This window comes from Rattus norvegicus, chromosome 12 (genome assembly GCF_021556685.1).
Source record: "Rattus norvegicus strain SHRSP/BbbUtx chromosome 12, alternate assembly SHRSP_T2T, whole genome shotgun sequence".
Taxonomy (NCBI): Eukaryota; Metazoa; Chordata; class Mammalia; order Rodentia; family Muridae; genus Rattus; species Rattus norvegicus.
In genome coordinates this window covers 53,576,087-53,601,832 of record NC_141545.1, presented here as the reverse complement: position 1 = coordinate 53,601,832, position 25,746 = coordinate 53,576,087, and the positions used below count along the sequence as shown (strand labels likewise).

Below are 25,746 nucleotides of genomic sequence, written 5' to 3'. Positions count from 1 at the left end.
CTGGCAGAATTTCAGAAGCAACTTGGCGATAGATTCCACGCTGGACCTCTGGGTGCCGCTGTCGTTCAGTCCGTGGCCATTCTGACCCAGTGATCCCCGCGGGCTTTCGTAAACACATCCCTAAAATGCTCGGTCCTGCGCTCAGTTTGAATCTCTTAGCGCCTTTTCTCCTGCTTTGCTGGCCATCATCTCCATCATGTTTAAAGACTCTGAGCGAGGAAAGCTGGGAGTAGCTGCAGGAAGTAAATTCGCGTCTCAACGGCTGCCGGAGTTTTCCTTTTTTATCTTGGCATTTCCTTGGGGGTTATTCTTAGGAAGAAAATATCCCTGGATGATCCATACCTGTAAAGTCTTTGACTCTGACTTCACATCTAGTTAAATGTGACTTATACCATAACAATGAAGGAACACTACTGTAAGTACCCATGTGTATTAGAATGTCATTTTTTTTGGAGTTTGTTATACTTACATTGAGTATTGTTTATGTTTATTTGACATGCTGATGTGACTTGGTTCAGTCTGCAATTTGCAAGTTGAGCCAGGGTTTTTCTTTTTTCTTTTTTTTTTTCTTTTCTTTTTTTCGGAGCTGGGGACCGAACCCAAGGCCTTGCGCTCGCTAGGCAAGCGCTCTACCACTGAGCTAAATCCCCAACCCCTCTTTTTTCTTTTTTTTAATAGATTCATTTATTATGTATAAGTACACTGAAGCTGACTTCAGACACACCAGAAGAGGGCATCAGATCCCATTACAGACGGCTGTGAGCCACCATGTGGTTGCTGGGATTTGAACTCATGACCTCTGGAAGAGCAGTCAGTGCTCTAACCGCTGAGCCATCTCTCCAGCAAGAGCCAGGGTTCTTAAGGATGGAATGTGACCTGGGCCTGGCCCAGATGTGGCCAGGAGCAGCAAGATATGCCATGATGCCATACGCCATCTTTTTTCATACCCACTGTTTGTGACATCTAGCATGAGGCTTTAAATTATTTGAGTTCCCATCAAGAGAAAACCAAGATTTGCACATCCAAAGTAATGATATTCACTAAAATGATGTATCTGGTATCTCCACAGGCCATTGCTTTCAGGAATAAAACAATTCCTGTGAGACAAACAAAAGGGGGGCTCAAGAGTGAGAATGTAATCTTAGGTTCCAAAGATTTTCTCTCTGGAATGAAGATGATTGTAGTAGTTTGGCCCAGGGAGTGGCACTATTTGGAGGTGTGGTCTTAAAGTAGGTGTGTCACGGTGGGCATGGGCTTTAAGATCCTCATCCTAGCTGCCTGGAAGTCAGTCTTCTCCTAGCAGCCTTCAGATGAAGATGTAGAACTCTCAGCTCCTCCTGCACCGTGCCTGCCTGGAGGCTGCCCTGCCCCTACCTTGATGATGATGGACTGAACTTCTGATTCTGTAAGACAGCCCTATTAAATGTTGTCCTTTATAAGAATGATCTTGGTCATAGTGTCTGTTCACAGCAATAAAACCCTAAGACAGAAGTTGGTACCAGGGATTAGTGTATTGCTGTGATAGGCCTGACTATGCTTTTGTTTGGAGGAATGTTGTTTGGGACTTTGGAAAGCGGTGCGATGCATTAAGTGAGGATTAATGGTTTATCCTAGTAGGAATATGGAAGACTTTGTTGCTGAGGGTGATTGGATCTGTGGATGCTTGGATGTGGTGGTTTCAGTGGAGAAGAATTTTAGTATGTGACCAAAACTATGTTCTTGTGTTAGTCTGGTGAAGAACGTGGCTGCTTTTTGCCCTCGTCTGAAGAGTCTGCCTGAGGCTAAGGTGAAGGGAGTCAAATTAATTGCATTGAAAAAGGAGGTCTTAAAACAACCCAGTTTAGACTGTGTGCTATAGAGTTTAGTCTCATGAAGAGCACTTTGATGAGGGGTAGCAAGCTTAAAAAGAGCAAATACAAAATGTATGCTTGAAGTATTAAAGGGGCACTAAGAAGTAGAATGGAATTTTATCTCCTTTGTTCTAGGAGATAAAATTAAGGGAGCAGTGACATGGAAGCAAGTTTCAAGCATGGCGGTAGAGGCAAGAAGATCTCTGAGTTCAAGGCCAGTCTGGTACAGAGCCACTTCCAAGTAGAAAAAAATAGGTCAAGATACAGTCGTACATGCCTTTAATCCCAGCACTCAGGAGACAGAGCCATGCAGATCACTGAATTCAAGGCCAATCTACAGAGCAGGTTCCAGGACTGCCAAGTTTAGGCAGTGAAGGAGTTAGAAAACAGAAAGCTGGTGAGGATGTGATAGAACAAGGGTGGCCATGTTCCAACTCCAGCAAGCAGCAGAACTCAGCATCTTCTGCCATGTGCCTCTGACTTTAGAATCAAGAGTGGAAGGAAACTACTGGAACAATTGATGCTGCTCAGCCAGAGCTAAGAAATTAGTGACGATTAAAAAGAGGCTAACATCCCTCAGGTTAAATCTTCTGGGAGGATTTCTGAGAGCACAAAGAAAGTATGTTCCAAAGATAGCCAAAGTTGTACATGTGCTTCATCTGGACTTGATAATGTGTAAGAATCACCCAGGTGGTACTGGTTTTGAAGGCATGAACACATGAATGTGTCATGAAGAACAGCTGAGGCTTGGCACTGAGAGAGGCCAGGGCATTGGTGAAGGTGCAGCCTTAGTTACAATTGATTGCCCAGGACTGAAGGGATCAGGCAAAGAATTTGAGGCTTGACACATGAAGAGAGCCTGTGAGAGGCTATTGGTGAAGCCTAGTTCCAGCAGAAGACCCCACGGTATTGGAGAGACCAGTACCATGGGATGATCACCAAAAACAGTAGCAGCAATGGAGTGGATCAACCTGAGCTTAGAGTGCTACAGAGGGCAGAGCTGCAGAAGTGACCCAAGCCCTTTGATCATGTGTGGATCTCAGACATTGGAACAAGAAACTGAAATTTGAAGTTACCTTGGAGACCCCGAAAGATGGAGAGATGCCAGGGCTGTGGGATATGTAGTGAGGAAAGCTGCTCACAGGGAGGGGAACCAGCTCAGGAGAAACAAGTTTGTTGCAGTCAACAAAGATGAAAGGAGTTGGAGATCTGGACTGCTTTGATATCAGACATGGAGATGCAGAGTTTGGGAATTTACCCAGATGGTTTTTGGTCTGTTTGGTCCAGTATTTACTCACTGTGACATTTTGGAATGGTGGTATATCCTGTGATGTTTAAGGTATGTGTTTTGCTTTTGACTTTAAGGGATTACAATTTAGTGATTGAATCTCAGAGGAGACCTAGAACTTAAGATTTTTTTCTTTTTTTCAGAGCTGGGGACCAAACCCAGGGCCTTGCGCTTGCTAGGCAAGTGCTCTACCACTGAGCTAGAAATTAAGATTTTTAAATATTGTTGAGACTGTGATAGACTATAGGGACTGCTGAAGTTCAGCTAAATGTATTTTCCATTATGCTGTGTCTAGGTATGGCCCCATAGACTCAGGTTTGAACAAGCCTACGGGGGCCAGGGACTGGAATACGTTTGGCCCAGGGAGTGGCATTATTTGGAGGTGTGGTCTTGAAGTAGGTGTGTTACTGTGAGCATGGGCTTTAAGACCCTCATTTTAGCTGCCTGGAAGCCAGTATTCACCTAGCAGCATTCAGATGAAGATGTAGAACTCTCAGCTCCTCCTGCACCATGCCTGCCTGGATGCTGCCATACTCCAATTAAATGTTGTCCTTATAAGAGTTGCCTTGGTCATGGTGTCTCTTCACAGCAGTAAAATCCAAAGACAATAATTAAGTCAAAGGTGAGTTATTTGTTTATATCCTACGGCAGTTTTTTCCCCCACATAGAAGTAATGAGGCATACATGAATCTGTAACTGGAAAGGCCTAAAATTAGTCTCTATATAGACGTGAATCATAATAAGAGAAAATATAAAGCTTTAATAGCTATTTAATTAGATGGTTAGTGGACAAATTTCTAAGTAGCAACCTGTAATAACTATATTTCCCAAGACTGGTTCTTACAGAATTCCTTAATATGAGCTTAGAACATGAATTTAAATAACTTGGACCATTGTATTAGAAAGTAAGACAGGCTGTTTCCGTCATCTTGGTGCCTTTGGAGGCCTGCTGGGAACAGGACTTCTAAAAAAAAAAAAAAAAAAAAAAAAAAAAACAAGTATGTCTGGAAGGCTGTGGTGCAAGGCCATTTTTGCTGGCTACAAGCTAGGCCTCCGGAACCAAAGAGAGCACACAGCTCTTCTTAAAATTGAAGGCGTTGGGGTTGGGGATTTAGCTCAGTGGTAGAGCACTTGCCTAGCAAGCGCAAGGCCCTGGGTTCGGTCCCCAGCTCCAAAAAAAAAAAAAAAAAAAAAAAAAAAAAAAAAAAAAAAAAAAAAATTGAAGGCTTTTATGCCCAAGATAAAACTGAGTTCTAATTAGACAAGAGGTGTGCTTGTGTGTACAAAGCAAAAAACAATACAGTGACTCCTGGAGGTAAACCAAATAAAACCAGAGTGATCTGGGGAAAAGTAATTTGAGCCCACGGAAACAGTGGCATGGTTCATGCCAAATTCTGAAGCAACCTTCCTGCAAAGGCCACTGGACACCGAATCTGTGATGCTATACCCATCCTGGATTTAAACTAATGGAGAGTAAATATTACCCATCCTGAATTTAAACTAATGGAGAGTAAATAAATAAAAGTATATTTGTGGGGCTGGGGATTTAGCTCAGTGGTAGAGCGCTTACCTAGGAAGCGCAAGGCCCTGGGTTTGGTCCCCAGCTCCGAAAAAAAGAACCAAAAAAAAAAAAAAAAAAGTATATTTGTGATCTTGTTTAAAAAAAGAAAAAAGAAAGTAAGTAAGACAGGAGTCTTAAATACACATTAGTTTAGATTATGGTTTTAGGAAGGAGAACTAAGTCATATAGCAGGGTGGTCTTAGAGTGTCACTTAATAGTTATAAATAGATGGACCAAGCTGAGCTTTAGGTCCCATGTGGTAAGTTTGAAAGATCCCCGTGTGACTTAGTGCAGCCATTTCTTAAGTGATATTGGAAAAGCTGTGCTGACATAGCTGTGGCCTTGTCCTGGGAGCTCCAGGAGGGGAAACATCTGCCAAGTCAGATATCCTTGGCACCGGAATAGTTGAGCTAATAAAGCTGTGTGGCCTTGTAATGACTATATATAATATATATATATATGTCAATCAGCAGAAATATATATATATATATATATATATATATATATATATTTCTGCTGTTCGAGGCTCTTCACATGCCTCCTGCATGAGGACAGTGTCAAGCCCCAGCGCACTGGTATCCCGAGTAAACCTCTTATTTTTACATCAAGAGTGAGTCCCGTGTGTTCGTGGGGTGGTGGGTGTCCTCAGGATTGGAGTGAGTCTCCTCAATCTGAGGGTCTTTCAGTTAAAGCAGCAAACCAAAAAAATAATGCACTAGCTTTCTACCGTTTCAGCTACTTAGGCTGTGTTGGGGAGGGGGAGGGCTTCCGGAAGTGATTTCTGGGAGTGTGACGGTGACAGGTGAGGTAATCTCCAAGGAGCAAAGTCAACAACCTCAGAGCATTCAAGGTCTGATTGGAGCCAGTACGGAGCTCTAGGACAGACTCACTGCGCATGTGCAGAGTAGCGAGGTTGGCAAGATGAAGGTTTAATTGTGATCCTGGTTTTGATCAGAATTAAAGTGGGTTGGGGATTTAGCTCAGCGGTAGAGCGCTTGCCTAGCGAGCACAAGGCCCTGAGTTCGGTCCCCAGCTCCGAAAAAAAGAAAAAAAAAAAAAAAAGAATTAAAGCGAAGTATAGCCCGAGGCATTCTGAGGAACTGCAGGCAAATGCCAGGTAGGCCATTGATGCAAGAAGAGAAGGTCAGAGGCACGCGTGTGTGCACGTACACGTGTGTGTTTGTGTGTGTGTGTACTCATGCGAGCGTCTGTGTGTACATGTATGCGCATATATGCGTGTGTGTATGCGTATGCATGTGTATGTTTGCATATGTGTGTACGCGCGCGCGTGTGTTTGTGTGTGTGCGTGCGCGCGTGCGCGCGCCTCAGGGAGCAGGTTGAGGCTTCCATTGCTGCTGCGTTCCGTGGCGAGAATGATTCTATTCCTCCATTCTTTGGTGACGCCTGCGGATTAGATGATGGAGCATCTGAACATCATAGCGTTCTGGCCCGAGAGAGCAAATGCCCGGTATATAAAGGACTAGCGGGATTCCCCAGACAAGTCTTTAGAGGGTGTGAGTCCTGGGCTGCATGGATGTGTGATCTATGGGGTTTGGGGAGGTTGAGTTACAAGGTTCTGTTGTAAGACTTTAAATCATTTGAGTTCTCATCAAGAGAAAACCAAGATTTATACCTCCAAATTAATGATATTTACTAACATAATGTATCTCGTTTCTCCACAGGCCACATCGCTCAGGAGTAAAACAGTTTCTGTGAGAGACAAAAAAAGGTCGATGTGTTCTTAGGTTCCAAAGATTTCTCCCTGGAATCAGGACAGAAAGACATCATGACATATTGAGTTTCTTAATATAGCAGAAGATGATGGAATCATCCAAGGTGAGTCATTTGTTTATATCCTATGGCATGGGTTTTTTTCCACCGTATGTAGAGGTGATAAGGCTTATATGAAACTGCAACAAGAAAAGCCTAAAATTTAGACTCTAAATGGATTTGAATTATAATAGAAAATATAAAACTGTTTAATAGCCATTTTAAACAGATGGTCTAGAGAACAAAGTCCCAAATAGCAACTCTGTAATTACTCTATTTCCTGAGATTTGAAGGTCTTCAGGCTGGAACCTCATCAGTAAGGTGAGACTATCCACAGAACTTAGTCAGACAGAAATCGTAATGTACAGTGTAAGAAGAGCTATGCAGTTACACCAATAGGGATCCTGCCCCGGAGTTCTTAATCTGGTCTAGATCATTTGTTTCATATGAATTTTATTTGTCTGTTATTATTTTGTCTGAGAGAGGGTCTTTTTTAGATCAAAGACCATTGCCATCATCTTTAGTAAAAGGATAACCCTTGTATCTTCATGTAGTCTTAATTCCTGGGTCATTCTGTTTTGAGAGCATATGTGAAAGAGTAGGCAAGAATTTGAGGCTAGCATGGGCTACATTATGAGCTCCTGCTAACCTGGGTTACATAGTAAGATTTTTCAAAGTGGGTAGGAGAGAAAAAAATAATTGGCATTCTGTTTTGTTTTGTTTTTTACAAAATGTATCTGAGAATTTAGCCCATACACTCACATGAAATCTACCTACTTGACTGGGAGTGGGAGCTCATGCCTTTAATTTCAGCACTCAGGAGGCAGAGGCAGATTGATCTCTGAGTTCAAGACCACCCTTGTCTACAGACCTAGTTTCAGGACAGGCTACACAGAGAAACCCTGTCTTGAAAAACCAAAAAGCAGAAGAGGAAGAGGAGGAGGGAAAGGAGGAGAAGAAGAAAAGAAAAAGAGAATTGGTTTCTACAGAAGGAATGTCTGGTTCTTCCTTCCAGCCCCACACTCCCAGAAATAAAACTCAGGCTCAAAATGTATTTACAAATACCTTGGTTATATAGCTAGGCTCTACTCTGATGAGATCAAAACTTAGATAACCCAATTTTTTTTTTTTTGGTTCTTTTTTTTCGGAGCTGGGGACCGAACCCAGGGCCTTGCGCTTCCTAGGCAAGTGCTCTACCACTGAGCTAAATCCCCAACCCCAACCCAATTATTTTAACATACAGTCTGCAACATGGCTGGTGACCTATGCTCATGTACCATGCATCTGTCTGTCTCCTCGAACCTTCCCAGCAAATCTCCCTGTTCCTGCCTCTTTCCCAGAATCCCTTCTTTCTCTCTCAGATGTCCCACCTCTATTTCTTGCCTAAGTCATGAGCCATAGGCTTTTTAATTGACAGGTAAATTGCTTTTAAAGATTTATTTATTTATTATATATAAATACACTGTAGCTGTCTTCAGACACAGCAGAAGAGGGCATCGGATCCCATTACAGATGGTTGTGAGCCACCATGTGGTGGCTGGAAATTGAACTCAGGACCTCTGGAAGAGCGGTCAGTGCTCTTAACCGCTGAGCCATCTCTCCAGCCCATCTTCTTAAATCTTAAACAACTTAAGCTTGAGTGAGATTATGACTATCCACTCTTCAACTCCAAGAGACCCAAGAAGGAATAAATATTACCCGAGTATGCAGGAAGCTCAGAGATGCAGCTTCTGAAAATTATAGAAATGACAGCGACAGGTGATTGAACAGTCCCCAGTATTGTCTGTACAACGTTGGAGCGACTGTCTTCAGCCTTCTGGCCCAGAGTGTGACACACTTTTTCTGAAGCAGGACTTACGAAAGACTTGCTTACCCTGTATTGGCAGAGCTTGGCAGTCGACTTCCCTGCATCCGTTTGTCCTTTCTGGACAGCATGTCTGCAGTTGAAGCATGGCATTTTCTTTACCGGTGGCTAGCTTGCCACAGTTGAAGCAACTCCACGTGGAGTTATTGGTGCTCATCATCTTCTTTGAAATGAAATAGGATATTGCCAGGAGTAGACTTGTCTCATAGTCAAAAGATCTTTTTGTTGTTGGAATCCCTAACCCTATTAAGCCTGAATGACAAGCATAATCCAGATGTTATAAGTTATATGTCAGATTGGACAGATACAACACTATATTAACTTGTTCCCCAGCTGTAAGACCTCTTGCTATTAGCAGTTTCTCTCAGTTACGTGGTTCTGATCCATCATGGCTTCTTCTCCTCTACCTCTGTCCTCTTCTCCACTTACCTTCCTACTCTCCTCCTGCCCGCCTCCCACTCTTGAACCTCCTGTCCCACCTTTCCCCTCCACTGCCTAATCATAGGCTGTAGTCTTTTATTGACTGGTGGACATTAGGAGAAGGTTCACATGAGATCACCTGAGTACGTGATGGACTGCTTGTGGGCAACGCCTCTTGAGGAAGCAGTATTAATGGTAGAATATAAACGGCATTAGGTCAACTCACTACATCTTTTAATAATGAAATAATTTTAAATGCCATATTCTGTGGATCTCTGATAGACCATCTTCTGTCTATTTATAGCATATTAGACCAAGCAACAGGATTATAATTTTGGGACAATTGAGAGTACAATCTAATATGACCATGGGTTCAATTGATTGACTGTTAACTTACATTACTTAATTATCTTAAAGTTTGTACTAGAAGCTGTTGAAAGGACTGGGACTAAACTAAATTTATATTATTAAATGAGTTTCATAGTCATAAAACCTATACAAGAGTTGAAACGTACAAATATTATGTTATAACAAATTAATCTTAAATTTTGTATCAATATCCAACCTCATACCAATGAAAACCTTGAATCTGTATCAGTGTACAAAGTTTTGTACCAGTGTAACAAAACATAAAGATCTCTTCCAATGTAAGATTGTGGCTATAAAGTGTTTTTTGGTTTAAGAGTAGATTCAGTAATCTACCCCATTTGTCTAATTTCTTGTAGTTATCCCCCACCCTTTTTTCTTTTCAATCCCCTTCCCTTTATCTAAGGTAGAAAGACAAAAGGGTAGAGAAAAGAAATTCCTTAATCTAACCTCTCTCGTGCATTTTCTCTCTATCCAAGACCATAACTATTTGTATCATCCCTTAAAATGTCCACATATGTATAATTTATAAAGTAACCAAACCCATGCCCCTAATTTAAGAGACTGGGACCACTCTTTTTAGAATTGCTTCCTGTTGAATTGGGGTGAAGAATTCCTGTTTGGGAGACCAAGAAAATTAGAAAAATGGATAGTTTTAAGAAAGCTAGCTGTAGGATTTGGTGTCCAGTCTCTGTATGTTAAGAAAATTCAGACTTAAATGAAGTCCTGACTGGATGGAATGGACCAACCAAAGACACCTGGGATCAGCAGCCTTTCCTGAAGCTGTTCTGGAAGCAGCTCTTTTGAGGAAACAGCAGGAAAATAGGCATCCCAGAATCTTCACGATGGATTTTGCCGGCCTGCTGTTTTGGCCTTCCATTCTGCAATATACAAACTTTACAAGCAATATCTGAATCTATGAAGACATTTGTATGGGATGTGCATGGTGTACAGACCAATTGAGGATGATTTCCTGCTCTTTGTTTAAGCAGGTGCAAGGCAAGTTTCTTTCTTTAGAAGTTAGTTTGATCATATAATCAAACTGTGATATAAGTCTCCATTCATACCACATGAAAGGTGGTATGTAATAATAAGTCATGAGAATGCTATAGCCAACAAGACTTACTGACAATGTAAGCTGAAGTTCTGGCTGGAGACATATATATGTCCCAGTCAATTTCAGAGTTGTTTCAATAGAGGGTTTAGCAACACATATTACCAGTGCATTTGGTCCTCTTGATTTTCTCCTGTCTGAAGCTGAGATCTTCCAAGGTCTCCCTCTACAAAGCTGATCCTTATTACTTTGGAAGGAGTCCAAAGCCTTCTCTTCTTTCCTGTTAGCACAAATACAGTTTCTCTTCCAACATAACATGTCCTTCGTGTGGCAGTCTAAAGTCACTAAAAGTCTACATTGATCCACATTAGCAGCCCCTTTCCTACCTAGGTCTGTCTTATTTTGGCCTCTCTCATAGAGGGTGTGTAATACCATCATAACCACCGAACTTATAACCACCTTCGTTTTAATAATTTAAAACAATTAAAGCCATCGGAAACCATTATTTGTTGAGACAGGGTTTTTCTGTGTAACCTGAGTTGACTTTGACTTGTTTTGTAGATTAGGCTGGCTGTTAACTTATGAGGAACCTTTCTGTCCCTGCCTTTGTCTCCCATGCATTGAGGTCAAAGGCTTGGATTTATTGATTTATTTATTATCAATGAATCCTTGAAGACATTTGTATCAATTCTTGTTTTTTCTCCCTTCTTTGAGGATTATTATCTATGTGGATTTATTTAACATGCTCTTTTTTCTCTTAATTATTATTCTCTATATTCAATTTTATTCAGATTCCCTTCTATTTGTTGTATAAGCTTATTCCCAAGTAATATTGTATATGGTTAGAGGTTTTTCCTTGTGTTTGTTTATATGTCGTGTGCTAGCGTGAATTGTAAGCAGGTCTCCCACGGGAGCCCATGTTGCTCAGACGAGTATGACACCCTATTTTATGTTAGTTCTCGTGGGAACCCCGCATTCCAAGGAGACAGGCTGGCTGCTCAGACTAGTGTGAAACTACCCTCTGTTAGCTCTCATGAGCATAGCTTTTCTTTTTTTATTGGATAAAAGCAAAGCAACTCTGCCGAACCCCAACTCTGGGTCCCCACATCGACCAGCAAAATATATCTTTCCTAGGGCAAAATGCTTTTTGTCAACAGAAAAGCACTATTTGAAATTATAAACATACCTTATGTGAATAAATATGCCCATATTCCCTTTTCTTTATATGAATTAAAGACTGATGTGTATTTTTTTAATTACTCAGGCCCCCTCCCATTTATTATTAAGCAAAATATAGATACTATATAAATATAGATAGGTACTATATAGATAGTACCTTTAAGGAAAAAAATGTCATTTTGAATTTTATACTGTCATTTACAAGTGGCTGTATCTTTAAGTAGAGGGTCTTGTCCTGATTTTATTGTACAGACCTGCCTGTCTCTGTCTCCTGTGTCTGCTATGTTTTAGCGCAGACATTGTGCTGCCCGCACTTGTCCACAACCGCATTCGTTTGTTTACAAGAAAAGGCATTTCTGCCTTCCTCCCGATTCTGGCTGAAGCAGCCAACTTAGAGCTGCATTTCTGCATGCATGAGCACAGGGCACTGATTCCCACGGGACAGGACAGGGGCGAGCCAAGTTTGGGAGAACCTGAAGAGGCTTATCCTGAAGCTGTGGTCTCCAGGAAGTCTCCCAGGTTTCACCGTCCGCCCTTGCATTCAGTCTGTGTGTAACCTGGAGCTGGTTCTCCTCTTCAGCTGGCGCTACCTTTAGGAGAAGCCCCAACTTCCGTGTTCTGTTTTTAAATTCAGTGGCGGCTTCTTTAAAAGCGGTCTTCTGCGCTCTCCGTAGGTCCCTTGACTAGGAAACCCCTTCCCAGCTGCTGGTCCTGTGCTGTTCTGGAAAGCTTTTGCTTTCCTGTTTTCCTTCCTTCCTTCCTTCCTTCCTTCCTTCCTTCCTTCCTTCCTTCCTTCCTTCCTTCCTTCTTTCTTTCTTTCTTCTTTCTTTTTTTTTAAAAAAGAGACCAGACCTCTTTTTCCAGCTAGCCTGACTATTCCCTGCTTTTTACACGGGCCTTTTTTTTTTTTTTTTAATTAACTTGAGAGTATTTCTTATATACATTTCGAGTGTTATTCCCTTTCCCGGAGCTGGGGACCGAACCGACGGCCTTGCGCTTCCTAGGCAAGCGCTCTACCACTGAGCTAAATCCCCAATCCCCCTCCCCTTCCTTATGAGTGTTCCCCTCCCCATCCTCCCCCCATTGCCGCCCTCCCCCCAACAATCTAGTTCACTGGGGGTTCAGTCTTAGCAGGACCCAGGGCTTCCCCTTCCACTGGTGCTCTTACTAGGATATTCATTGCTACCTATGAGGTCAGAGTCCAGGGTCAGTCCATGTTTAGTCTTTGGGTAGTGGCTTAGTCCCTGGAAGCTCTGGTTGCTTGGCATTGTTGTACTTTTGGGGTCTCGAGCCCCTTCAAGCTCTTCCAGTTCTTTCTCTGATTCCTTCAACGGGGGTCCTATTCTCAGTTCAGTGGTTTGCTGCTGGCATTCGCCTCTGTATTTGCTGTATTCTGGCTGTGTCTCTCAGGAGCGATCTACATCCGGCTCCTGTCGGTCTGCACTTCTTTGCTTCATCCATCTTGTCTAATTGGATACACGGGCCTTTTTAGGATGTAAGCTTGAGTTCTAATTGCCATAAGTTGAGCACCATTTTGTAGATGTTACAGCTGGCTCTTCCTCCTAGCCCCATGCTCCCAGAAATAAAACTCAGACTCAAAATATATTTACAAATACCTTGACCATATAGCTAGACTCTACTCTGATTAGATCAAAACTGTATGCAGTAGGCATACATTGCCCTGGCAGCAGCAGCAGAACGACCAGTTCCTCACTACCCACCCCAGTGTTCTGAGTTCCTGAATGAAACGCACGCGCGCACACACACACACACACACACACACACACACACACACAGAGAGAGAGAGAGAGAGAGAGAGAGAGAGAGAGAGAGAACGCCTTATATTTAATATGCCTAAATCAGCTCAATGGCTAAGCCATTCCCAAACATCCACATAGCTAGCACACTCTCCCCTCCCATACTCCTGAATTATTCCTTACTAAAACCCATATTCCACTCTGGCCACTCAGGACCCAGTTGGGGGAGCCCCTGGGGCTGCTCTTTCCCTGCTCTTACGTGTTTGGTTTGCTCTCCCTTCCTGCACTTCTCAGGCCTGAGTGTTTTGACTTCCCAGCATGGTGGTTCTCCTTTTGCTCTTCAACCCCTTGCTGGTGAACCCTAAAGTCCCATCTCTGTCTCCTTGCCTAGCCACTGACATCTGACAGCTTTGTTCACCAATCAGAACCAACTGCTGTCAGGGACCCTCAGTGTCTTACATTATGAATTCTCATCCAATTTTGGGAACTCAAATAACATGATGCAAGCGTCAGACCAAATCCACAACAAAGCCTTAGATAAGTCAATTATTTTAACCTACATTTTGCCATGTGCCTGGTTACCTATGCTCAGGTACTTATCTCCTCACACTTTCCCTGTGAATCTCCCCATGCCTGGCTCTCTCCCAGATATCCCACCTCTATTTACTGCCTAAGCCGTAGACCGTAGGCTTTTTAATTGACAGGTGATGCATCTGTACAGTACACAAGGCATTCTCTACAGGCCTCACTGTGTGGAAAGGGTGGCCTCCGTAGACGCACGTGTTTGAGTACTTGTGGCCTTATTGGAGGAGGAAGTGTGTCACTGTGTAGGTAGGCTTTGAGGACTCCTATGCTCAGGTTGTGCCCAGTGCAAAAGTTAGTCTTCTCCAGGCTGCCTTTGGATAAAGATGTAGGACTCTCAGCTCCTTCTCACCATGTCCGTCCGGATGCTGTTGCGCTTCCTGCCATGATGACAATGGACTGAACCTCTGAACCTGTAAGCCAGCCCCAATTAAATACTGTCTTCTTGCCTTGGTCATGGCGTCTCTTCACAGCAATGAAACCCCAACTAAGACACGGTGTACCCTTGGCTGGCCTAGAACTCGATGTGTAGACCACCACTCCTAGTCAGGGAAGTCTTGCTATGTAGCTAAGGCTGGCCCACCCCAGCCTCCCCAGTACCCGGGATTACAGACGTAAATCAACCACATCCAGCTCACAATTATACAAACTTGAATAACATTTTCGTTCATCTTCAAAATATAATATATTATTATATCACAGTATTTATTCATCCCAATGATGCGCAGCAGAGAAAAGCATTTATCTTACAGTTTCTGTGGTTTATTGGTTTCTTCTATCTCTGGTTCTTGAACAGAGTCTTGAATAACACATAATACCAGATGTTCAAAAAGATTGAGGCCATCTCAAGGTGCACTAAGGAGAAGATCCAGTTCTTACGTCTTCGTAGGAACGTTTGAGCCTTGGTTTCTTGCTGTATGTGGCTCAGACTTCCCTAGGGAGAGAAAGAACTCTTAAGAAGGAAGTTACATTCTCTGAGAACCTAATCTATGACAGGGCACCACTTCTCTTCAATCCTTATGTCCTGCGGTCGGTGAGGTCACTTAAAAGCCTAACACCAGTGCTAGCAGTCGGAGACCACGGAGGTTGTCTGCCACGGAGACCCCAGCCTGTGTCCCACAAAGCCCCACGAGAGTCACTTCACATCAAACAGAGATTGTGCTTTTCAGATATCATTTGAGGATGTGGCTGTAGACTTCTCCTGGGACGAGTGGCAGCTGCTTAGCCCTACTCAAAAGAGTTTATACAGAGATGTGATGTTGGAGAACTGCAGCAGCCTTGTCTTCTTGGGTGAGAGTTTCTGCTGTAATTTAGTGTGTGGCTAGTAAGCATTCCTTTGCTGTGTTTGCTGATTTAGATCTTAGTCTCAAATTTCAAATTTCCTCATTTATATACCATTCCTATATATATATATATAATGATTTTTTTCTCTCACTTGCTTTATTTTGTGGTCTTTAACGGTTCTTTTAGATTCATGTATTTTGTGTGCATGTGTGTTTTGCTTGTATGCATTTGCATCACATACATGTCTGGTGCCCACAGAGGAACTAGAATTACATATGATTATGAATTACCGTGCTGGGAACTGAACCCTGGCGTATGCTCTTAAACGCTGAACCATCTCTCCAGGCCAATATTTCCTGGCCTTTATAATAAAATTTCTTTATGCTTGAGTCTCTCAACTAAAGCAACTGGGCTCAAATTCTCTGCTTCTAATTTATAGGTAATCAAACCATCAAACCTGATGTAGCTTTCAAGCTAGACCAAGAAGAGTCACGGATAATGGATGAAGAAATCCTAACTCAAAACTTTTTAGGTAAGAAATCACAAACATTAGGAAAGGTAAAAATTTAGTTTTAAAATTTTCAGGAACAGGTGAGTACATTTGAAATGTTGTTCATAGATTTTTATTTAAAGTTCCTAAATCTTGAGACAGCTATGGTGGCAAAGGTCCCAGGGCAGAAAATATCTTTGTAATTAAATATTTCAGAGTATTTATGAGATGTGGTAGAAGAGTCGGGGGAGGAAAAAAGGGCTATAAAGGCTTGGAAATCATGATAAAATTTTCAATCTGTCAGAGTTTTTTAAAGATTACTAGATGCTGTGCTGAAGTCAGAAGTAGGACTATTATTTTGGAGAAGTAGGTAGAATTAAGGATTCTGTATGCCAGCATGTGACAGACACAAAGTGCAGAAGTATGCACGTGCCCCACACAATAGCAGCAGTGTGTAATTAGCCTGGCACACATCGTGCTTTAGAGTGCTGGGATTACAGGCATAAGCTGTTATGCCTAGGTTAATGGGTTTTTTTGTTTTCATTTTTATTTTTTGACACAATTCTATTCCTAAACCTTTGAGTTTATATATACACAGGGTTTGTAGTACTAGGGATTGATGCCAGTATCTTACATAGACTAAGCAAGTAATCTACTACTGAACTACATCCCAACTCCTTTTTGGTTTGTCTTTGAGACAGAGTTTTACTATGTAGCCCTGGCTGTTCTGGAACTTGCTTTGTTGGCCAAGCTGGCTTTGATCCTCCCAACTCTGCCTCCTCAGTACTGAGATTAAAAGCATGTATCACCATGCCAGACTTTCCAGTTTTTTTTTTTATTAAAGACATGGATCTCACTAAGTTTCCCAGATGTGATATGAATTTGGAAGGCTCCCAAGTAGCTGGGATTCGATAAACATAATCTATAATCTTACGTGGATTTTTCTTAGATTTACCTATTTCATATGTGTGAATATTTTGCCTGAATATGTGTTATATGCACCATGTGTGCCTGGTGCTCAAGGAGGTCAGAAGAAGGCATCATGTCCCTTGGAACTGAAGTTATGAATGATTTTTGAGCCACCATATGAGTACTGGAAAGCAAGCCTGGATCTTTCACAAGAGCAACAAGTGCTTTTAACCACTGAGTCATATCTCCAGCCCTTTATTTTTATTTTAAAAGTACAGTCTTTGAGTCTGGGCATCGTGGTGCGTGCCTTTAGGCCCACCACTTAGGAAGTAGAAGCAGGAGGATAAGGAGTTCAAGGCTATTGGTTACACAGTGAGTTTGATTGGCTAAGTGAGATATTTGTCAAAAAAAAAAAAACTCACAAAAAAACAAAATTACTGTTTCTTTCTCTCATAATTCATAAAATGGCTTGCTGCAAATTCTGCAGATAGACTCTGTTTTTATCTTATGATTCTTGTTTTTTTTTTTTTAAATTATTATTTAGATTTATTCATTTACTATATATAAGTACACTGTAGCTGTCTTCAGATACACCAGAAGAGGGCACCAGATCTCTTTACAGATGGTTGTGAGCCACCATGTGGTTGCCGGGAATTGAACTCATGACCTCTGGAAGAGCAGTCGGGTGCTCTTAACCGCTGAGCCATCTCTCCAGCCCATGATTCTTGTTTTTAATCACCAGATTTAAGCTGACTGGTGGTCGGGCATGGCTTTAATCCCAGCACTTGGGAGGCAGAGGCAGGCAGATCTCTGTGAGTTCAAGGCCAGGCTGGTCTACAGAGTGAATTTCAAGACAGCCAAGGGTACAGAAGGAACTCCATCTTAAAAAAGCAACCCGGGGCTGGGGATTTAGCTCAGTGGTAGAGCGCTTACCTAGGAAGCGCAAGGCCCTGGGTTCGGTCCCCAGCTCCGAAAAAAAGAACCAAAAAAAAAAAAAAAAAAAAAAAAAGCAACCCAAACAGCAACAAAAACAAAACTCAAACAAAAACTATAGACTTTACTTCCCCTCATATCTGTGCATGAACCATCAGGTCTTTATTTTGTTCTCTTTCATATCAGCAGCACTTGTTGGTTCCTTCTCTCAGATTCTAATATTTGATAATTGGATGGTACCTTTATTCCCCACCAAAAAACTTGTCTCTCAGGAAAAGGGTAATCCATCTCTGAACTTAAGTAAGATGGAGGAGTGCTACTTATTGGCCTGTTCCTCCTGGTTTGCTCAGTTTCTTAAGACACCCCAGGACCACCTACTAAAGGATGGCACCGCCCACAGTGGGCTGGGCCCTTCCACATCAATCATCCATCAGGAAAATGATTGATTTTTTACAACCTTGCCTATAGGCAAATATGATGGGGCATTTTTCTCAGTTGAGATTTCTTCTTCTCAGATGACTCCAGCATGTATTAAGTTGCTATTCTCAGAGGACAGTGATCCACAACGTCACTTTCAAGTATTCAGTAATCTGGACATGGTGGCACGTGCCTTAATTCCAGCTCTCAGGAGGTAGAAATAGGCAGATCTCTGTAAGTTTGAGGCCAGCATAATCTACAGAGAGAGTTCCAAGACAACCAGGTCTATGTACAGAGGTGCTATCTTAAAAAAAAAAAAAAAAACCTCTCTCTCTCTCTCTCTCTCTCTCTCTCTCTCTCTCTCTCTCTCTCTCTCTCTGAAATCTTCTAATCTTAGCACCTGTGAAGTAAATTGGAAGCCAGCCTAGACTTTATCATGCATTTGAGTCCAGAATTCACAGTGAGTCCTTCTCTCAAAAAGAGAAACAGGACTGGATGGGTTTGCATAACTTGCACAAGGCCTTCGGTTCAATTCCCATTACCAGAACACAAGCAAAATTACAGAAAAATCAATACAGTGAACAAGTTTAATCAGCAATCATGTGGAATTCAAATGTAATTGCACTTAAAAGGAAAAATACTATCCTAATGTAATACAAATATTTTTTTTCTTTGAATAGGGTCTTCCAGGCTCGTCTCAAGTTCGTTAAGTACTCAGGAATAACCTTGAAGTTTTGATCTGCCCATTCTAAAGTTACATAAAACCTTCTCATGGTTTGCAATAACTTCTATTGCTAGCATCATCTATATATGATACATATATATATTTGTTTATAGGTTTAATTATTGGCCCAATTAAAAAAAGGATTAATGTCAAACGTTGATAACAGTAAATTTGAGATGCTGAGACAGAAGGAACACCACAAGTCTAAGTTCAGCCTGACCTTCAGAGCAGGTGTTGAGATGGCTCAGTCAATAAAGGCATTTGCAACCAACCATGATACCCTTAGTTTGATTCCTGAACCCCACATGGCACGCGAAAAGAACTGACTCAAGCTGCCCTTTGATTTTCAAACATGTATGTATGCTGAGGATGTACACACAAATAAAAAAATTAATATAAATATTTTAAAGGCAAAAATTGTTTTAGTGATGGTCAAGTTACTGATGCCAGTGATTCAGTTGATGTATTTTTTAAAAAACAGATTTGTTTATTTTATGCATATAAGTACACTGTCTCTGTCTTCAGACACACCAGAAGAGGGCATCGGATCCCATTACAGATGGTTGTGAGCCACCATGTGCTTGCTGGGAATTGAACTCAGAGCCTCTGGAAGAGCAGTCAGTGCTCTTAACCACTGAGCCATCACTCTAGCCTCTCAGTTGATGATCTTAAGGGAGATTATTTAAAGGAATTTTTTTTCATTTTTATTTTGTGTGTTTGTTCTCTTCTTCCACTGTGTGGGTTCTGGGGAATGAACTTAAGCAGACACTTTTAACTCACTAAGTCATTTTGCTGGCTCTGAGATTGTTTCCGGCCTTCCTTCCATGATTGATTGATTGATTGATTGATTGATTGATTAAGACAGGAGCCCACTGTGTGGCCTGGAACTTGCTATGTAGACCAGACTGGTTTCAAACTGACAGAGATCCACCTGCCTCTCTGCCATCCAAGTACTAGGACTAAAAACGTGTGCCAACTCTAGGCAGTAGTGGCCCAGGCCTTTTATCCCAGCACTTGGGAGGAAGAAGCAGGTGGGTCTCTGAGTTCGAGGTCAGCCCGGGCTACACAGAGAAACCCTTTGTTAAAAAAACTTTTTAAAAAAAGTGGGTCACCATTACCAGCTACTGAGGGTTTTTGTAATGTAATTATGGTATGGAAAATTAGGGCTTCTCATCTTCCAGATATAAGGTTGGTAGCCTGTGCTTGCTCTGCATCTCAGCCAAGGTTTTTTTTTTTTTTTTTTTTAATATCATTCAAAAGCTGAGTGTGTTACAATGTTAATATTTGTTTATTTCTCAGTTTTCAGTATATTTTGTATGAGTAGTTACCTGCCTTTTATGATCTTTTGCATCTGAGTTCTAGACATATACTCAAAAATCACAGGTTACTGCATATTTATATCATTTGAAATTCAGAATTTAATTTTTATGTTTCATTATCCAGGACAAATGCCTGGAGTTCTAGTATTTATGAGATTTAAGTCAGGAGGATTTTTAGTTTGAGGTCTGTGTGAGCTACATAGAAAAACTGTTTCCAAAACAAACAGAAAACCAATTAGTTCTAATTAGCATATATTATATGAGGGCTTACCTTCTTCCCAGGATAGTAGGCTTTATTTTAGAAATTTTATTTATAAATACAATCACTGAAGAATTCATATAGTGTGGTACATTTCTCTTTTCTTTTTAGAAATCTGGCTAAACAGTAATTCTGAGCCATGGCCTCAAGATAAACAAGACAAGCTTAAAAGGATGGAAAGAGGCAATGGAGATAATGTTTTGGAGAAACTGTTTCAGCCAAGCATGAACTCTGTTTATTTAGAAATGAGATTCCATATATGTGGTACAAGTGAAAAGAATGTAAAAAATCCTTTAAATTTTTTTATTCCAAAAAGTAACTGTGGAAGAATAAAAAGTAAAGTGAGTAAGAAATTATTATTTTATCTAAAATTTGACAGATCCTACAGTAAAAGAAAATTCCATGATTGTAATAAGTATAGAAAAGCAAACAGTAATGAGTCACAGCTTGTTACAAACCAAATGACACATTCTGGGATCTATTTATGTATGGAATGTGGTAGGATTTTTAACAAGAAATCACAGCTTACTGTACACCAGAGAAATCATACAGGAGAGAAGCCCTATCAGTGCAATGGATGTGGGAAAACTTTTGCACAAAAGTCCCTGCTTGCTCTTCACCAAAAGAGTCACTCAGTAGAACCAGATGGTTGTGATGAACGTCAGAAGGCTTTCAGTGGGAAGTCCCTGGTCATTCAGCAACAGAGAACTCATGCTGGACAGAAGCTCTGCACACATGGGAAAGCCTACAGCAGGAAGTCACAGCAAAACAGGCAGGAGATGATTCACACAATGGGTAAACCTTATCGTTGCAGTGACTGTGGGAAAGCTTTCTCTCAGAAATTGAAACTCATCATTCACCGAAGAACACATACAGGAGAAAAACCCTATAAATGTAGTGAGTGTAGAAAAGCTTTCTTTTGGAATTCACAACTTATTACTCATCAGAGGTCACATAGAGGGAAGAAACCTTATGTATGCAGTAAGTGTAAAAAAGCCTTCAGGAGGAACTCACTTCTCATTAGGCATCAAAGAATTCATGCAGTAGAGAAACCACAGAGAAGCAGGGAATGTGGTGAGGCCTTCATCAGAAAGGCACAACTTACTAAACATCGCATGACCCATACAGGAGAGAAGAGCTATCAGTGTTATGACTGTGAAGAAGCCTTTTTCAAGAAGTCACAGCTAATGAGACATCAAAAAAGTCACTTAGGGGAGAGACCACTTAGGTGTACTGAGTGTGGAAAAACATTCCCTGAAAAGTCACAGCTCCTGACACATCAAAAAAGTCACTTAGAGGAGAGACCACTTAGGTGTACTGAGTGTGGAAAAACATTCCCTGAAAAGTTACAACTCCTGACACATCAAAAAAGTCACTTAGGGGAGAGACCACATAGGTGTACTGAGTGTGGAAAAACATTCCCTGAAAAGTTACAACTCCTGACACATCAAAAAAGTCACTTAGGGGAGAGACCACACAGGTGTGCTGAGTGTGGGAAATCATTCCCTGAAAAGTTACAACTCCTGACACATCAAAAAAGTCACTTAGGGGAGAGACCACACAGGTGTGCTGAGTGTGGGAAATCATTCCCTGGAAGGTCGCAGCTCCTGACACATCAGAGAACTCACACGGGGGAAAAACCTTACAAATGCAGTGAGTGTGGAAGGGGCTTCTCTCAGAGGTCAAGCGTTGTATCACACCAGAGAACACATACGGGTGAGAAACCCTACAAATGCGGTGACTGTGGGAAAGCCTTCACTGAGAAGTCAAGCCTCCTTCATCACAAGAGAACCCACACTGGGGAGAAGCCCTTTGAATGCAGTGACTGTGGGAAAGCCTTTGCATGGAAGCCACAGCTCCTTCGGCATCAGAGAATTCACACGGGGGAGAAACCCTTTGAATGCAGTGAGTGTGGGAAAGCATTTGTTCAAAAGGTGCAACTCATTAAGCATCAGAGACATCATACAGGAGAGAAGACCTATAAATGCAATGGTTGTGAAAAAGCCTTTTTTGAGAAGACACAGCTTATGATCCATCAGAAAATCCATACGGGAGAGAGGCCCTATACTTGTGGTAAATGTGGGAAATCTTTCACTAGAAAATCACATCTAATGAGGCACGAGCCAATTCACACAAGAGTTAAGTCCTATAGGTGCAGTCAGTGTGGTGGTATCTTCAACAAGAAGTCACACCTCATCAGACACCAAAAAGATCATACTGTAGAGGCCATATAAATGCAGGGAGCTCGGATAGATGCTGTCAGGTTCAGATGTCCCCCTAATACTTCTTGAGAATATGCAGAAGAGTCCATCAAGACCATGACTGCTGAAAAAGCTTTAGGAGTTGGGGATCAGAATGTGGAAAAGAGACTGTAGAGAAAGACCCTGTGAAAAGTCGTTTTTCCAGAAGACACAGCTTAGTGCACCTGAGGTAAATTATGGTGACACTGGTTTCAGTGCCTCTAGTGATAGTGCTAGAGCCTCTACAGAAGTTACAAGCATTGAACAGGAGAAAAGCCATACAGCAGGCAAACCAGAAATCTCATCCGAAAGGGACAACCCATTGACCACTAGAGAATGCTAACAAAGAATGCCCTGAATAAGAGTTCAAACTGATGATTCAAAGACTGTGATTAGTGTGATCCTACTCAAGTGATTTTGGTGAGGGAGTTGTGTTCATTACATATAAATTATTTCCAAAAAGTTGCCTGTTTTAACCAGCAAATGTGTTTATGGAGACATCTGCTTGCTACTGTGGAGGAGTAATAGACCAGATGGACTCTCCTGCCTTAAACAGCTAGAAACTGTACAATATATGTGAAATATTGTTTAATGTTTTTAATTGCCATCTAGAAGTTGTATGTATTTTGGAGGTATAAAGTATGTCATTTCAATACACATTCATAATGTGCAAAGATCAGACCTGGATAATTGATATAATGTGTATTATATCAATTTATATATTTATCATTTTTCTGTTAGGAATATTCAAAAATCCTAAAAACAACAAAAAAAGCTTTATGTTGTTGAGATGAGTCTCACATAGCCTCATCTGGCCTGGAACTCCCTATGTAGACCAGACTGGCTTTGAACTCACAAAGAGATGCCTGCTGCTACCACCGGAGTGCTGGAATTAAGGACACGCACCAGCACACCTGGCTTCTATTGGCTAATTTTAAAAGCTTGGTTTTGTTTTGTGCAGTTACATTGCTGTGCTGTGGAGCATTTGAAGTGAATCCCTGTGGTTGTGCACCTGAACTTGTTTACTGTCCTCTACCCATTCTCTTTCTACACCCTCCCCAGGTTCTAGTAATAACTTTCATTTTCTCCTTTAAGATCTTTATCAGTCTTTAAAATCTACATGTGCTGTTTGTCTCTCATTATTGGACTTATATCATGTCACATGATGTCCTTGACTTCCATATGTATTTCTACAAATCACCAAGTATGTGTGAGTATGTGTGTGTGTGGGTGCTTGTGTCTGTGTCTGTGAGTGATTTCTCAAGCTTTTGGCTAAGATCAACTGTAATTAATAGAGTATCAATAAATACAAACTTGGTGAAACCTGAGAGTCGAGATACATTCCCAAGGTCAACTGTGATACACGTCTGTAATTCTGTTCTTTTAAGCAAGAGGATTGCAGCATGTCCCAAGATAGGTTGGGCTACACAGTAAGACCTTGTTTTCCTTGTTTTTGTTTGGTTTTTAAAGTGTGTGTGTGTGTGTGTGTGTGTGTGTGTGTGTGTGTGTAAACTTTTAAAAAGTTCAAATGGAACTAGTAGAGATCAAAACATTACTGAAAAGATTTTTTTAAATGCTTAAAGTGGAATTTAAAAAAAGCAGTTTGGACATTGTAAATAAACCAGTGAATTTGATAAGCAAAAATAACAATTATTCCAATGATATATAGAAAGAGAAGACATAACTAAAAAAAAAAAGAAAGAAAGAAAGAAAAGAAAGGAAGCCTTTGAAGTTTGGCATATAAGCTAGTTGGCATAGCATTTATCTGGCCTGAGTGAAACACTGGTTTAACTGCCTGCACTGCCAAATGAGAAAAAAGAAAGTGTTTGAAGCTAGATTGTCTCATCAGCCTTTTGTTAAGTGGGACAGGAGGATAGTGACTGTGTCCCAAAAACCTAAAAACCATTTAAGGAAGAGCTGAAAATGTTCCAAATACGATTTTTTTTTTTTTTTAGTTCTTTTTTTCGGAGCTGGGGACCGAACCCAGGGCCTTACGCTTCCTAGGTAAGCGCTCTACCACTGAGCTAAATCCCCAGCCCCCCAAATATGATTTTTTAAAACAACAATAACAAAATAAACAAAAAACTAACCCTGCATTTTGAGGACGTCCCAAGAACCCAGGGCTGAAGTGCATGGAAGACCTCAGGAATGCACACCAGGCTGGTGAGGACTAGTGATGAACCGAACAGGTTTGAAACACCTGAAGAGGAAGAAGGATAATACACAGGAACAAAGGGTGGCAGCGTGTCACCTGGGCAGAGATTTAAATTAGAAGACAAAGGGGCCTCAAGGAAGACACATCAAAGGAAGCTCGGGGGCTGCAGGGAACAATTCAGAGTGTAAATTTGGAATTAGTTTGAATAGGGAATGAAGAATTCTGGAAATAAATGCTATATGGAAAGATTAAAAGTAGCTTAAGATACTTTGTTTGTATAAATTGAGTGTTTAGGACCAAAGCAACATATTTTAAGCTCCTAGGCACCTAGATGTTCAATGGGACTTAAGTGAGTATTGTTTAACAGACGGTGTCATCTGTTCCTGGAACTCTGGCGAGCTGCTTTTGGAACAACTGAAGATCAGGAAATGTATGTGGTACTGGTTCTGTGTTGATGGCCCCCTACCTCTGTCTAGCAACCCAGTCTCTGTCTTCTAGAGACAGATTCCCTGGAACGTCTTCCTAGGTTTGAACCCATAAGAGGCGAGATCTGTCCTACTCCTGTTTCTCTGCTGGGCCTTGGTTTTGGTTCTTCTCTGTGATTAGCAGCCTCCCTTCTGTGGCTTTCAGCTAGCAACACACACCTTGCTTTTCAGATGGTATTTCCCCTGAGTGCTTGTCCGTCACTGGTTGATTTAATTCTGAACACTTATCTGTAAATAAACCCTTCATTAAATGTTCTCTTTAAAAATTTTAAAGTTTTGTATGTATGAGTGTTTTGCGGGCATGCATGTATATTTGTGTACTAGATCCAGGCTGGTGCCAGTGGAGAGCATGAGCGGGCATCATGTTCCCTGGAGTGGGAGTCACACATAGTTATATCCCACCGTGTGGGTGTTGGGAATCAAATGTGGGTCCGATGCACAAGTGCTCTAAACCACTGAGTCACCTTGTAGTCCCTATTAAATGGTATTCAAATTAAAGCTTTGGCTGTGTTGTTGTTTTCTCTTGTTAAAATGAACATTTGCTAATTGTGAGCATCTGCTCCTAGTACATGTTCTCAAGGAACATAAGAGCGACATTTGTGAAAATCTTACCAAATACCTCATTTCCACTTTGTTTTAGTATTACAGTAGACGTGACAAATGCCAAAGTTTTACAGTTTGTGCACATGTTAATAGCCCTTGAATCTGTTTCCACCTGGAACTTATACCTAAACCTCTGTGTTAACCCAACCCAAAAAGTTTATAAAGCCTTGTGCTACTTCCGAGCCGGCTAAGCAACCTACAGAAAACGTGGGATTACCTATGCATGACTAAAGACGA

The 25,746-nt window shown here is 41.4% G+C and overlaps 1 protein-coding gene across 30 annotated transcripts in view; it reads left to right on the top strand.

The window, feature by feature from the left end:
- Nucleotides 1–25,404, top strand: part of Zfp605 (zinc finger protein 605) — a 32,261-nt gene extending 6,857 nt beyond the window's left edge. For 2 of the 30 annotated variants that reach the window (NM_001432384.1, NM_001432382.1), the window contains 5 exon segments: nt 6,382–6,535; nt 14,861–14,981; nt 15,415–15,507; nt 20,138–21,506; nt 21,591–25,404. In NM_001432384.1, the coding sequence (NP_001419313.1) occupies nt 6,518–6,535; nt 14,861–14,981; nt 15,415–15,507; nt 20,138–21,506; nt 21,591–22,260 (2,271 nt within the window). In that variant the 5' untranslated portion in view covers nt 6,382–6,517 and the 3' untranslated portion in view covers nt 22,261–25,404. 30 annotated transcript variants of the gene reach the window in all.
- The last annotated feature ends 342 nt before the right edge of the window (nt 25,405–25,746 follow it).